We start from the raw sequence: 12967 nt of genomic DNA on the forward strand, positions 1-12967 counted from the left end.
CACAAAGATCTGCCTGCCTCTGCCTCCTGATAGCTGGGATTAAAGGCATGCACCACTACACCCAGATTTTAAATCTCTTTCTTTATATCTATACACATATCTTGCTGGTTTATTTCCTCTGAGCAAGACAGATTTTAACAAGTCTTGGAGGAACTGAAGTCTGGCTGGAACACTCATTATTCTGTTATTCACATTCAAAACAAAAACTCTTTTTGGAGTCAGCATACCCCAGGGTTTACAGACTTAGGCAGTTGAATCCTGCACTGAAGATCATTGTCACCAACATGGAACCTCTGGCAGGCTGAGGGGACAGCTGAACAGCAGCTGGCAGGTGAGCAGCAAGGGTGATTAGGGCAAGAGAGGATGTGAAGGGTCTCTGTAACCACCATGGCCAGCAGAGTAAGGACCTGCAGCTTGAGGCAAGAAGGCAGTTAGGTTCAACATGACTAAGTAGCTGGTGTTGGTTCTGACCCTGAGTAGTTTATTTAGGCATATTGCAGGCACAGCACAATTTGGTGAAAAAATTCTTAGTGATAACGAACTCAAACTCGTGTGTACAATAAAGCTGAAGACTTGTGTCTTTGTAAAGTACGTGAGACATCTTTGAAGAGTACACGTGATATCTTCCATAAAGATAGGTTCTATAGATTGACAAGCTCATAAACGTCTGGAGGAGGGTCCGGTGTGGTCTTAGCCACACAGATAGCACAAAGGTCACCAGGCTATTAACCACACTTGCTCCTTAGAAGGAACAACCCTTTGTGTTTAACATTCCTGGTTCCCTTAGTGCTTATCTGTGAGCACGAGGACCTCCGTGTCTCCCATAGGAGGGCAGGTCTGTGGGGCATGGCAAGCACCGTCGGAGAAAGGATTACATCACCCTCTGCAGAACCCTAGTGGCTCAGCTTCACCTCGCCTACGGTTTCCCGGACATTTCTGTTGGATAGAGCCGGGAAGCGGGAGCAACCTCCCTCTGCCTTCACAGCTGTCTGGGAACTGTTTTGAAGCAGTTTGAATTCAGAAGAGGTCAGCATGCCAGAGCTTCAAGGCCGGGGTGGTACCCACGTCCCCAGCTCCTGCACCCCGCCCCCCCCCCCCAGCAGCAGGCGGGAACCGGCGGGTGTGGCCCTGCCGCTCACCCAATCCTAACCAGCTAGGCCCCGCCCCTCCAGAGTTTCCCCGCCCCTTCCTTCTCGTCACCCAATCCCGTCACTGGTCTGTGTCTGCCCCGGGTATACTGGCTTGGGCTTCAGGCCTGAAGCAGGTTTGCTGCGGCGCAACTACCATGGAGACGCTGCTTAAGCGGGAGCTGGGGTGCAACTCAGTCAAAGCTACGGGTCACTCGGGAGGCGGGTGCATTAGCCAGGGCCAGACTTACGACACGGACAGAGGACGAGTGTTTGTGAAAGTGAACTCCAAGGCAGAGGTAGGGCCACCGGCTCTGGGACAGGGTCCGGCTCCTTGGCCCGCAGCTAAAATGGGGCCTGGTGTGGGTCCAGGGTGTGTGTCTGAGATCCGGAGCCTGCCTGGGCTCTAGCTCCGGGTTTAGGTCCGTGGTGGGTAGCGCTAGAGACCCAGTCTACAGCCATAGGCTCTGTCTGTCTGCTGTTCACGCGTGACCTCCCTACCCCGGCGGGCTCACTCCTGTCTCGGGTCTCCCTGCCTTTGCCGACCAGCCCTGGCCGCAGTGGCCACGCGGGTCCTGCGCGTGTTATGTCTGAGATTGCAGTGCCCACTTCTTTGAGAAAAGCCTTTCTGTTGGGCGAGTTTTGAGAAACGTCAGAGTTCACGCGTTTTTAATCTGGAGCTTATTTCAACTCGCAGAGACTAGAGCTCACAGATCAAAGATCTTGAAGCATCAGGACATAACGCACTCACCCCACCACGTTCTGCTCGTGCGTGAACTTTTTCTGAAGCGTGGGGGCGAGCTCCACCGTTTCAGTCGCGTTCCTGGTTGCTGCTGTCCCTCTGTCATTTTAAGCTGTTCACTCCAGGTCTTGGTTGGAAGGGAGGTGGATGGCTTCTGTAGGACATGCATGTCCTTTTTGAGTAATACTGAAGATGTTTATTTTCTTGCCAAGCCCTACATGTCACACACCCTCAAAATGCTTTTTAATTCTTCCCTTAGAATTGGTAAGCAAGGCTGAGGTCCAAACTCAATCCTCTTGCTTCAGCCTTTTGAAAGCCCGGTTTGCATTTGTGTTCATTTTTCTTACAAGAAAGGAATCCTGCCTTTCACATGTGTGTTAGTCTTTGAAATTATTTTCTCAAATCTTGCCTCCAAGCCCTATCTACAGACATCAGTTGAACTCTGTCAACTGTTCTTGAAGTCACTCTCACACAATAATTTATCCTCCGCGGTCCTTTTTCATATTCTACACGCTGACCTCAAACTCAGAGATATGCATTGCAGAGGTCCTGAGTTCAATTCCTAGTTATGAACTTATATTCTCTCTCTCTCTCTCTCTCTCTCTCTCTCTCTCTCTCTCTCTCTCTCTCTCTCTCTCTCTCTCTCTCTCTCTCAGAAAGTCTGTGTTTTTTATTTTTTTAGAAACAGTTCACTCTATATGTAGCCCAGGCTAGTCTGGAACTTGCTATGAAATCCTCGCCTCTCAAGTAGTAGGATAACACATATTAGCCAGTATATACTGCTGAGTTCTTTTTTTTAAGATTTATTAATTTATTCAGTTTTGAAGATGTTATCAATGTGTGTATATGCTGTGTGGGATGTAAGTGTGGTGCCCATGGAAACCAGAGGCATCAGATCCTCCTAAAGCTGGAATTGCAGGTGGTTATGACCTACCTGATGTGGGAGCTAGGAATTGAACTCAGGACCTCTGCAAAAGCAATGTGCACTTTTAACCACTAAGCCATCTCTCCAGCCCCCTGCTGGGTTATTTCCACTTCAAAGTATTTTCAATTTTCCAATCTTCCTCTTCATTTGATAACTTTCTTGGTAACTCTGGAATATATAGTGCTTTTTATATAATACGTGGTTTTTGTTTTTGTTTGGTTGTTTTTGTTTTTTTCGAGACAGGGTTTCTCTGTTTTAATAGTCCCGGTTGTCGGCCTGGTGGAGGTGGTGGTGGCACATGCCTTTAATCCCAGCACTCTGGAGGCAGAGGCAGGCGGATCTCTGTGAGTTTGAGACCAGCCTGGTCTACAAAGCAAATTCAAGGACAGGTTCCAAAGATACACAGAGAAGCCCTGTCTCAAAAAACAAAACACAGGGGCTGGAGAGATGTCTCATAGGTTAAGAGCACTGACTGCTCTTCCAGGGGTCCTGAGTTCAATTCCCAGCAACCACATGGTGGCTCACAACCATCTACAGTTCAATCTGGTGCTCTCCTCTGGCATGTAGGCAGAGCACTGTATATGTGATAAATAAATCTTAAAAAAAAAAACAAAAACAATCTTGGCTGTCCTAGCACTCACTCTGTAGACCAAGGCTGTCCTTGAACTCCCTGAGATCTGCCTGCTTCTGCCTCCTGAATGCTGGGATTAAAAGGAAGGCTTTCTTGCTTGCTCTGGAATATATGGTATGAATGATGCAGGTACATGGGCCATAAGGTAAACATCTGATTGTAAATATAACTTGTATTGGAAATCCAACTCATCCATGCTTTACTTTCTATGAGTTAAGACTTTTACAACTCCCTGCCTGTTCTTGTATTTGCTTTCTTTTGCCTTTCTAGGATCTACCTGGCCTATGATTGTTCTTATGTGACACTTGTGAACTTGCATGAATGGTTTATTTCATTTTTAGATTGTTTCCCTGTTTTGTTTTGTTTTCACAATGATCCAAATGAGGCTTAATTTTCCTAAAGGTCTATTCATAAGTAGCTACTTTTGTTGCTTGGAGTCTTCAGACCATATAAGCAGTAAATTATGTCTGTAAAGGAGCTCTGCTTTTTTTTTTTTTTTTTTTTTTTTTTTTTTTTTGGTTTTATGAGACAGGGTTTCTCTGTATTGTTTTGGAGGCTGTTGGTCCAGCCCGGCCTCGAACTCAGAGATCCACCTGCCTCTGCCTCCCGAGTGCTGGGATTAAAGGCGCGCGCCACCACCGCCCGGCACAGGGCTCTGCTTCTTAATGGCTTCACAGTCTCTTTTAAAACCTCTCCTGAATTTTTTTTTCAGGGCTGCCTCTTAAAGTAGTCTCTTTCACCAGGATCTTGGCAAGAGTTTAGCTTCTCCTTCATATTCTAAACAGACTTCTGTGAAAGTTCTGTCTAGGACATGGTTCCTATCTTCTTCTCAGAAACTTGGACCCTGTTAGTGAGTAATCATAACATTTGTAGTGTTCAGGATGGGCTGTGTGTTAGCACCTAGCACAGTTAATCATAACCCAAGCCTAAGAAGTTTAGTATTCTCTCATTTTATAGGTGAGGAAACTGAAGCAAAGAAAGCTTAAGTAACTGGCCCAAGATCACAGAGTAAGTAGAATTTCCATGGCAGAACTGTTCTTCAGTAGGATGGTATGTTCACACTGTGAAATAGTGTACATGATGAAGGTGTAACAAATACACCAGAGCCCCTATGACTCTGTAAAGTGATCAAGCAGCACTCAGGAGGATGAGGCAGGAGGATTGTGAGTTTGAGGTCAGCATAGACTACACAGCAAAACCCCATCGAATAAAAACAACAACAACAAGCCCAGAAACACAAAAGGAATGGCCAAACTGGAGGAATAGCTCTTTGATGGTTGAAGCCAGGGTTGAGACAGCTGTTCTCGGGTTGGGCAATGGCTATGGGTAAGAAAAAGTGGAATTTTTGTTGGTATCTGGATTCTTAATCTTGTGATGGTGATGCTTCAAAATTGATTGATTGGCACACATAGGAGGCAAAAGCAGGCTGTTCTCTATGAGTTCAAGGCCAGGTTGGTCTACAAGCCAGTTAGTTCCAGGTCAGCCAAAGCTACATAGAAACCCTGTCTCAAAAAGCAAAAAACAGCCAAATAAAATGCAGTCCCAACTGGTGGTGGTGGTGGTACACACCTTTAATCCCAGCACTCGGGAGGCAGAGGCAGGTGAGTGAACCTCTGATTTCAAGGCCAGCCTGGCCTACAGGGTGAGTTCCAGGACAGCCAGGGCTATGCAGAGAAACCCTGTCTCAAAAACAATCAAAATGCAGTCCCAAACTGGGAAGTACAAGCTTACTTATACCTGTAAGACTTTAGCACTTACAGCCTATTCTTCCAATGAGTACCATTAGGCACTGTCCATTTCTTGAGTCCCCTGTCTAGCATAAATGTGATTTGTGATTGCAATGCCAGAAGAAAGCATGTCTAATAGTCTTTCTCTGGTGACCTTGGCCATCTCCTTCACTGTTTTACTGACAGGCAAGAAGAATGTTTGAAGGTGAGATGGCGAGTTTAACGGCCATTATGAAGACAGACACAATAAAAGTACCCAAGCCTATCAAGGTTCTCGATGCCCCAGGAGGTGGGAGCATGCTAGTGATGGAGCATTTGGACATGCGGTATCTGAGCAGGTCTGTCCTGACGACATCCTTTCTGGTTGAAAGCAAAGGTTTTATTTTTTTTCCTGTGTGGTTCTTTTATATTGGAATCTTGTACTGGTGGGGGGCGTGATTTTGAGGTGTGACGTAAAGAGCCCATGACTACACAGACGATGGCTGTATAGCATGAGTGACATGTACTCTTTGCCAACTAAAAGCCAGAGAGAAAAAGACTCAGTTGCTAAGTCTAAGAAGACTAGGAAAGGAGGTCAAATAATGGGAACCCACTGTTTCTGTTTTGTGTGTTTATTTTTGAAACAGGGTCTCATGCAACTGAGTCTTGATCCTCCCACCTCTTCTTTCCTAGGATTCTTACTATTGTGCCACCTCATCTAGTTTTCTTCTTATTTCAGTAGAATGGACTTTTAAAAAGATTTATTTATCTTATTTTATGTGTATTTTATGGGTATTTTGCCTGCATGTACAACACAGATATGTGCACTACATGCATGCCTGGTGTGGTAGAACCCTGGAACTGGATCCATCTGGACAGTTGTGAGTCACCATATGAGTGCTGGGAATTGAACTTGGGTCCTCTAGAGGAACAACCGGTGCTCTTAACCACTGAGTCATCTCTCCAGCCTCCAGTAGAATGAACTTTATGCTCAGTGTCTGACCTACTTTATGTGCCTTGAGATCTTTCAGATGGGTCTGCTGTTTGTGTGTCATCTGTTTAGTTCCCGTATTTTGGTTTTAGTCATGCCGCCAAGCTTGGGTCCCAGCTTGCAGATCTACACCTTGAGAACAAGAAGCTTGGAGAGGGGCTCCTGAAGGAGGCTGGCACTGTGGGTAAGGAACTGTGTGAACCCTAAGGGACCCTGTCTGGAGAATGCCCTTTAGCCAGTATAAGCTCAGGGATGGGGTAATGCTGTAGCCTGTGCTGATGCCAAAGCATGGATGGCACCATAAGGCCGCACATTTGCAGTGCAGTGAACAGCACGGATATGATTGGCATAATGTGTCTTAGAAATACTGAAAACAGGAAATATCACTGGACTTGAAGTCATGTGATATTATGGTTGCTTTACCACTGACTCTCCAGAAGGGAGTCTAATCTAAGTTGCTTTGGTTTTCAATATAAAGTGATTCCTTTAAACACATTGTCTTCTCTTCCATGTACACACCATTCTTGAGGCTCAGAATGACAGCCCTAACACTGCCCATCTAGAACAATGTCTGATGTTAGCACTGAATCTAGAACAAAGCCTGATGCTAGCACTGAGAGAACTTTCCAGTATTTTCAGGTTAACAGTTAATAATCCATGTGTCCCCTCATGTGCTGACTCTGTTAGACAGAATAGCTGACAGTCAGAAAGCAGATAATCCAGAATCTACCATGTAAAGTTCCACTGGTGGGTCCTGGCAACCTGCCCATCCTGTGATGATATGCTGCTGGTACCACCAGCCAGTCTTGTCTGTGAGGATCTACTAATAGGCCCTGTAACTGGCTTTCCTGTTGCTTCCAGGCTCTATGAATTCATTTGACTGAGATTTTCTTGAGTTTGGGAGACACGTGAGGTTGAGGCCATTTCAAAGTATAATAAGTTTTTGTTCGTTTGTTTTTTGTTTTTTGAGACAGGGTTTCTTTGTGTAGTTTTGACTGTCCTGGAACTTGCTCTGTAGAGCAGGCTAGCCTCAAACTAAAAGAGATTTGCCTGCCTCTGACCCCCTAGTGCTAGGATTCAAGGTGTGCCCCACTACCCAGCAAGTATAATAGTGTTATCTGTCAAAAGGGCAACTACATTGGCCACTGAAAAACCTCTTTTCCTGATGGATTATATGGTAGATTATTTTTCCTCTCTAAACAAATTCGTTTTTTATTTATTTTTGACAGTGTTATGTATTCCTCCATCCCCATGCATCCTCTGGTACTTGATTCTGCTTGAGTAGCTAGTGTCCTTGATTATTAGGTCTGCTAAAACAGATGCTGTTCTGAGTGATCCGAGGGTCTTTGCTTATCTCTGGGTATAGGCATGAGGAGGTAAGGGCATGCTGACTGAAAAGCAACCACTCTGAGCTCCCAGAGTGGGCTGAGGGTCTCTTGAAACAAGAGGACAAACTAGTCACTTTTCTTTGTTTCTTTTTGTATGAAAGGGAAAGGAAGTGGACAGGCAGAGCGACTCTTTGTGGACCAGTTTGGGTTTGATGTGGTGACATGCTGTGGATACCTCCCCCAGGTGAGTGACTCAGAATTTACTTCCAATTCACAGTCAAACACAGTGGGAAAATATCCTGTTCCTTTTCTGTGAGATTTTGTAAGCCTTTGGACTCTTTCCCTGATAATTTTTGGTTTTTTTTTTTGAGATAGGGTTTCTCTGTGTAGTTTTGGAGCCTGTCCTGGAACTCACTCTGTAGACTAGGCTGGCCTCAGACTCACAGAGATCTGTCTGCCTTTGCCTCCCAAGTGCTGGGATTAGAGGTGTGAGCCACCACTGCCCAGCTTCCCTGATAATTTTTAAGAAGTTGATGTTAGATTAAGAGGGAAAACGAGACGGAAGAAGCAGCAAGTTAGGATGTTGGATTTCAAGGCGGGGTCAAAAATTAGAAAATTTGTAACTTCTATTTCATTTTGTTTATTTTTTATTTTTTTGTTTTGTTTTGTTTTGAGTCAGGGTCTCACTATATAGCCTTGGCTGGCCTGGAACTCACTATGTAGACTAGATGTGGCCTCGAACTCATAGACATCTGCCTGTTTCTGCCTACCAATTCTTGGGATTAAAGGTGTATGCTGCTATGCCTAACTTATTTTTAAAGGTGTGTCAGTGTGTGTGTGTGTGTACCTGTTAAGGCAGACGGAGTTAGATCTTCTAGAGCTGTAGTCACAGGCGGTTGTGAATAGCCTGACATGGGTGCTTGTAACTGGAACTTTTCTGTATCCCACCTAGTATAAAGGCCCTTTGAAAATAATCACTCAGAGGCATACTATTAATTACAAACTGTTTGGCCTATTAGCTCAGGCTTATTATTAACTAGCTTTTACAACTTAAATTAACCCATTTTTATTAGTCTATATTTTATCACAATGCTCGTGGCTTGTTTCCCCAGAGATGGCTGGTGTCTCCCAGACATCCCTTCTTCTCCCTGTATCTCTGCTTGGATTTCCCACCTGGCTCTATTCTGCTTGGCTATTGGCCAAATCAACTTCTTTATTAACCAATGGTAATAAGACATATTCACAGCATACAGAGAGACATCCTACATCAGGTGCTGGAGACATCCTACATCAGCTGCTGGGACCCAAACTCTGGTCCTTTACAAGAGCAGCAAGTACTCTTAACTGCTAAGCCATGTAAGCAGTTAGGTATTATAAGTATTGAGGAGGTAATTTAAGTATATGGCAGGAAGTGTGTGGGTTCTGTGCAAAGTACATTGTTTTATTTAAGGATCTGGACATCTGAGGACTTTACTATGAGTAGAGGTCTTGGGTCCACTCCCCTGTGGATCCTAAATTGTCAAACTATCAAAAACTCTACATGTGAATGGTTGTTTTTAGTTTCTGCCTGCCTTGACTTTCTTGAAATGATGGAATATAATCTGGAATTGTAAGATTAAAAAAAAAAACAAGAAATACCCCTAGGTTGATTTTACCAGGGTATTTTACCACAGTAACAAAAAGGAAACTAGGAAAGCTCTTTGCCAAGAGGAGTAAAGGCAGAATCTAGAAACTTCTATTTTATGGTGGGCACAGGGACCATAGATTGAGAAATGTATAGGAGGTCATATGTAAGCCTGCCTTGTATGGGGTTCTCAGGGCCTACATGTCTAGGGTGTGTGTCTGCTGGCATTGGTCCTTCCTCACTTGCCTGTAACTCATGATGCATGTGAGTTCACATGCAGATATGTGCGTAACCCTATATGTGTGCTTATGTGTGTGTTGTTTTGTCCTCCTGTGTCATGTCCTGCTCTGAGTTGATTTACTCTCACATACCTAACTTACTTCCCTCCTGGATCATAAGCACCTGTGCCTGGGCATTCTTCCTTGGAAGTTCTTCTGAAAGAGGCTCCATGTGACTTTTCTTATCTCTCTTAGGATAAGGTAAAATGTGGCCAGATAGGTATTGGAAGATGGTCAGAAACAAGCCAGAAGGTCAGCTAGCTCAGACTTTTGTTCCAGAGTTGCTGTAATTAAATTGTCTTAGTTGATCTTTAGGCTTGGAAGGCTGCAACTGGTCACTTGACATAACCTGCTTACCATTCCCTCTGAGACACTGAACTTATAGTCTCAGCCTATGTCTAAGCTTCGTGTTGCCAGGTCTTCCCTCACCTCTTTAGCTCCTACTGTCCCTCTTGATACTTCCTGTAGTCCATTCTACTTTTGGATTTCTGGGCACTCAGGTCTCCTTTCATTCTGTTTTCTGTAAAGTCTGGGTACTGGCTGAGTAAATGCCTCCATGAGATCCAGCTGTAAGGTATTTTCTCAGTTAGTGATCAATGGGGGAGGGCCTAGCCCGTGGTGGGTGATGGTATCCATGGACTGGTCCTGGGTTCTATAAGAGGTGGGTTGAGCAAGCCATGGGAAGCAAGCCAGTAAGCAGCATCCCTCCATGGCCTCTGTATTAGCTCCTGCCTCTGGGATCCTGCTGTATTTGATTTCCTGTCCTGACTTGTGATGAACAGCAATGCTGAAGTGTAAGCAAAATAAACCCTTTCCTCCCCAACTTGCTTTTTGGTCATGGTGTTTTGTCGCAGCAATAGAAACACTGACTAAGACAGTCTTCTTTCGCCTTTACTGTCTCCTATGCAGGTAAACGACTGGCAGAAGGATTGGGTCACATTCTATGCCAGGCAGCGCATTCAGCCCCAGATGGATATGGTAGAGAAGAGGTCTGGAGACCGGGAAGCTCTTGAGCTGTGGTCTGCTCTGCAGGTGAGCAGGACCTCTACTCTATGCCATGTGCCAACAGTATGCCCCACTGAGCCTGGATAAAGGGGAGGCACCAAGGCAGGGGTAGCATTGAGTCTACTTCTTACAACAGTGTCCCAGAAGTCTACTCCCTCTAAGTTAGACACATCTGAGTTAGGCTCAGATAGATACATGAAACAGCACTTAGGAAAACATCTACACCTCCATATTCATTGACTACTTTGTTTAAGGCTCCATCTTCTTCCTTGCAGTTGAAGATTCCTGACCTGTTCCATGACCTGGAAATTGTGCCCTCTTTACTTCACGGAGACCTCTGGGGAGGGAATGTAGCAGAAGATTCCTCTGGGCCCATCATTTTTGATCCAGCTTCCTTCTACGGCCACTCAGAATATGAGCTGGCAATAGCCGGCATGTTTGGGGGCTTCAGTAGCTCCTTTTACTCTGCCTACCATAGTAAAATCCCTAAAACCCCGGGATTTGAGAAACGCTTGCAGTTGTATCAGCTCTTTCACTATCTGAACCACTGGAATCATTTTGGATCTGGGTACAGAGGGTCCTCTCTAAACATAATGAGGAATCTCAGCAAATGAACTGGCTGGAGGGTGGAGTCTCTTATGAGCGTGCTGGATCTTCTAACAAGACGACTCCATGTCTAGACCAAGTCTACCCATCACAGCATCATTGTGAACTGAGGGAAGTGCCTGGGAGTCAGGGGGCCAGATTCCAACTATATGGTCAAGGAGCTCGTTATGCTTCATGGTCCTTCTCCTCATGAATTCTTCTCATTTGCTCCATGACTGGACTTGCTTAAGATTCCTTGACATCTTATTTCTAAGCTTTGTAAAGTACAGGTTATTTCAGAGGAAAGGTTATATAATTCTGAAGTTGTGTACATTGTAAGACTTTCTGGCTGGATTAGGCCTCCCCGGTGTTACGAACAGAGACCTATGAAGTTTAGGGATAGTGAGCCCACTCCTCAAGCAAAGGTAAAGAAATGTGAGTGCCTATGTTGGTGTGCTGGAGGGTACCCACTGTGCAGGGAAATGGCCAGTGTGTCCACCTCCCACCACTTCCTTGTTGTCTATTCTCAACATTTCTGAACTATTCACAGTGATCCTTTGTGATGACTAGGCTTGATCTAGACATGGAGTCATCTTGTTAGGAGATTTGAGTAATGACCAACTCTAAAATCAATGATATTCCCTTTGCTTGTGTAGTGCTTCCAAACCCTGCTACAAGCTGAGCAGGTCTGGAGATCGGCTTGAAGACTGATCAAGCTAGCAACCTTAGGGTAACTTGGTTCAGTTTAGGAGCCTGGAAATGTTCCTGTTATGCCATCTTTGTGCTGTTTTATTTTCTTTTTGTTTTGTTTTTGAGACAGGGTTTCTCTGTATAGCTTTGGCTGTCCTGGGATTCACTATGTAGATTAGGCTGGCCTCAAATTTAGAGATCCACCTGCCTCTGCCTCCTGAGTGCTGGGATTAAAGGTGTGCGCCACCATAGCCAAAGCTGTAATTTCATTGCAACATATGAGCATTTGCGTTAACATCTTTTTCTGTCTTTCAACATTGTAGAAATGGGAAATTTCACGAATGACATTGATGTTGATAAATCTTTTTGCCTAGAAATTTGAATAAAATTGCAGTTGTTTCAGTGATGCCTAAGACTTATTTCCATATTTATGTACTCAACATTTTAGCCATTTGCCAGAAAATATTGTAATGCTATATTGTAACAATAAATAGGTACAACTTTTGTTTCTTCCTGTTTTGAAAGGGGACTGTATTAGTTATTTTTCTATTGGTGTGATAAAACATGTCCAAGGCAATTTATAGAGGAAAGAGTTGACTTAGGCTTACAATTACAGAGGCTTGGGTTCCTAATGGAGGGAATCACATGGCAGCAAGTGACTTGGTGACTCTAACTGGGAGCTGTGGGCTCATATCTCAAACTGCAAGCAGAAGACAGAGAGAAAACCAGAAACGACCTGCAGCTTTCAAACCTCCAAGTCCACCCCCAGTGACTTACTTCCTCTAGTAAGACCACACCTCCAAACCTACTCAAGTAGCACTACCAACATCTGAGCAAAGGAGGACATTTTCATTCAAACCACCGCAGTGTCTCATGTAGCCTAGGCTAACCTTGAATTCCTGGTTCTCCTCACCTGATGGGGGATGCCCTTCTGTATGTGTGTTTCTCTTATTGGTTGATGACTAAAACACTGTTTGGCCAATAGCCACTAGAGACAGGAAGACAGACAGGACTAGGACGAGGAGAATTCTGGGAAAGGGAGGCAGAGAGAGCCCACCAAAGATGGGTCACCATATAGTCAACCAAGGAGTAGAAGGTCCTGACATTCTCCGGTAAGTCAAGACCATGTGGAAATACATAGATTAATAGAAATGGGTTAATAATTAAGACAGAGCTAACCGGTAAGAAGCCCTAGTCGTTGGCCAACAGTTTTATAGTTAAGATAGTATCCTGTGTGCTTATTTGGGGCTGAAGTGGTGGTGGGACCTGGTGGGACAAGCGAGAAACCTCCGCAAACACTCCAGTTTGTTTTTTGCTTTTGCTTACAATAATGTC

At 44.7% G+C, this 12967-nt stretch overlaps 1 protein-coding gene across 2 annotated transcripts; it reads left to right on the forward strand.

Moving 5' to 3' along the window:
- The first annotated feature begins 1215 nt into the window (after positions 1–1215).
- On the forward strand, positions 1216–12034 carry LOC101831042 (fructosamine 3 kinase related protein). 2 transcript variants are annotated; one of them, XM_040750228.1, is made up of 7 exons: positions 1314–1426; positions 4383–4433; positions 5339–5490; positions 6215–6306; positions 7612–7694; positions 10262–10384; positions 10633–12034. In XM_040750228.1, the coding sequence occupies exons 3-7, from the start codon at positions 5348–5350 to the stop codon at positions 10969–10971; spliced, it is 780 nt and encodes a 259-aa protein (XP_040606162.1). In that variant the 5' UTR covers positions 1314–1426; positions 4383–4433; positions 5339–5347; the 3' UTR covers positions 10972–12034. The 2 variants fall into 2 exon arrangements, with proteins under 2 accessions (XP_005069832.1, XP_040606162.1); XM_005069775.4 differs by lacking the exon at positions 4383–4433 and having other exon boundaries at positions 1216–1426.
- Positions 12035–12967: the final 933 nt, after the last annotated feature.

The sequence above is a fragment of the Mesocricetus auratus genome, unplaced genomic scaffold (assembly GCF_017639785.1).
Source record: "Mesocricetus auratus isolate SY011 unplaced genomic scaffold, BCM_Maur_2.0 Super-Scaffold_100007, whole genome shotgun sequence".
Classification (NCBI taxonomy): Eukaryota; Metazoa; Chordata; class Mammalia; order Rodentia; family Cricetidae; genus Mesocricetus; species Mesocricetus auratus.

Bases quoted from the DNA above. Each gene is read 5' to 3' on its own strand.
- LOC101831042 (XM_005069775.4), top strand. From the start codon at position 1,286: ATGGAGACGCTGCTTAAGCGGGAGCTGGGGTGCAACTCAGTCAAAGCT. The intron at 1,427-5,338 runs GTAGGGCCACCG...TTTTACTGACAG, and splicing joins AAGTGAACTCCAAGGCAGAG to GCAAGAAGAATGTTTGAAGG. The intron at 6,307-7,611 runs GTAAGGAACTGT...TTTGTATGAAAG, and splicing joins GAAGGAGGCTGGCACTGTGG to GGAAAGGAAGTGGACAGGCA.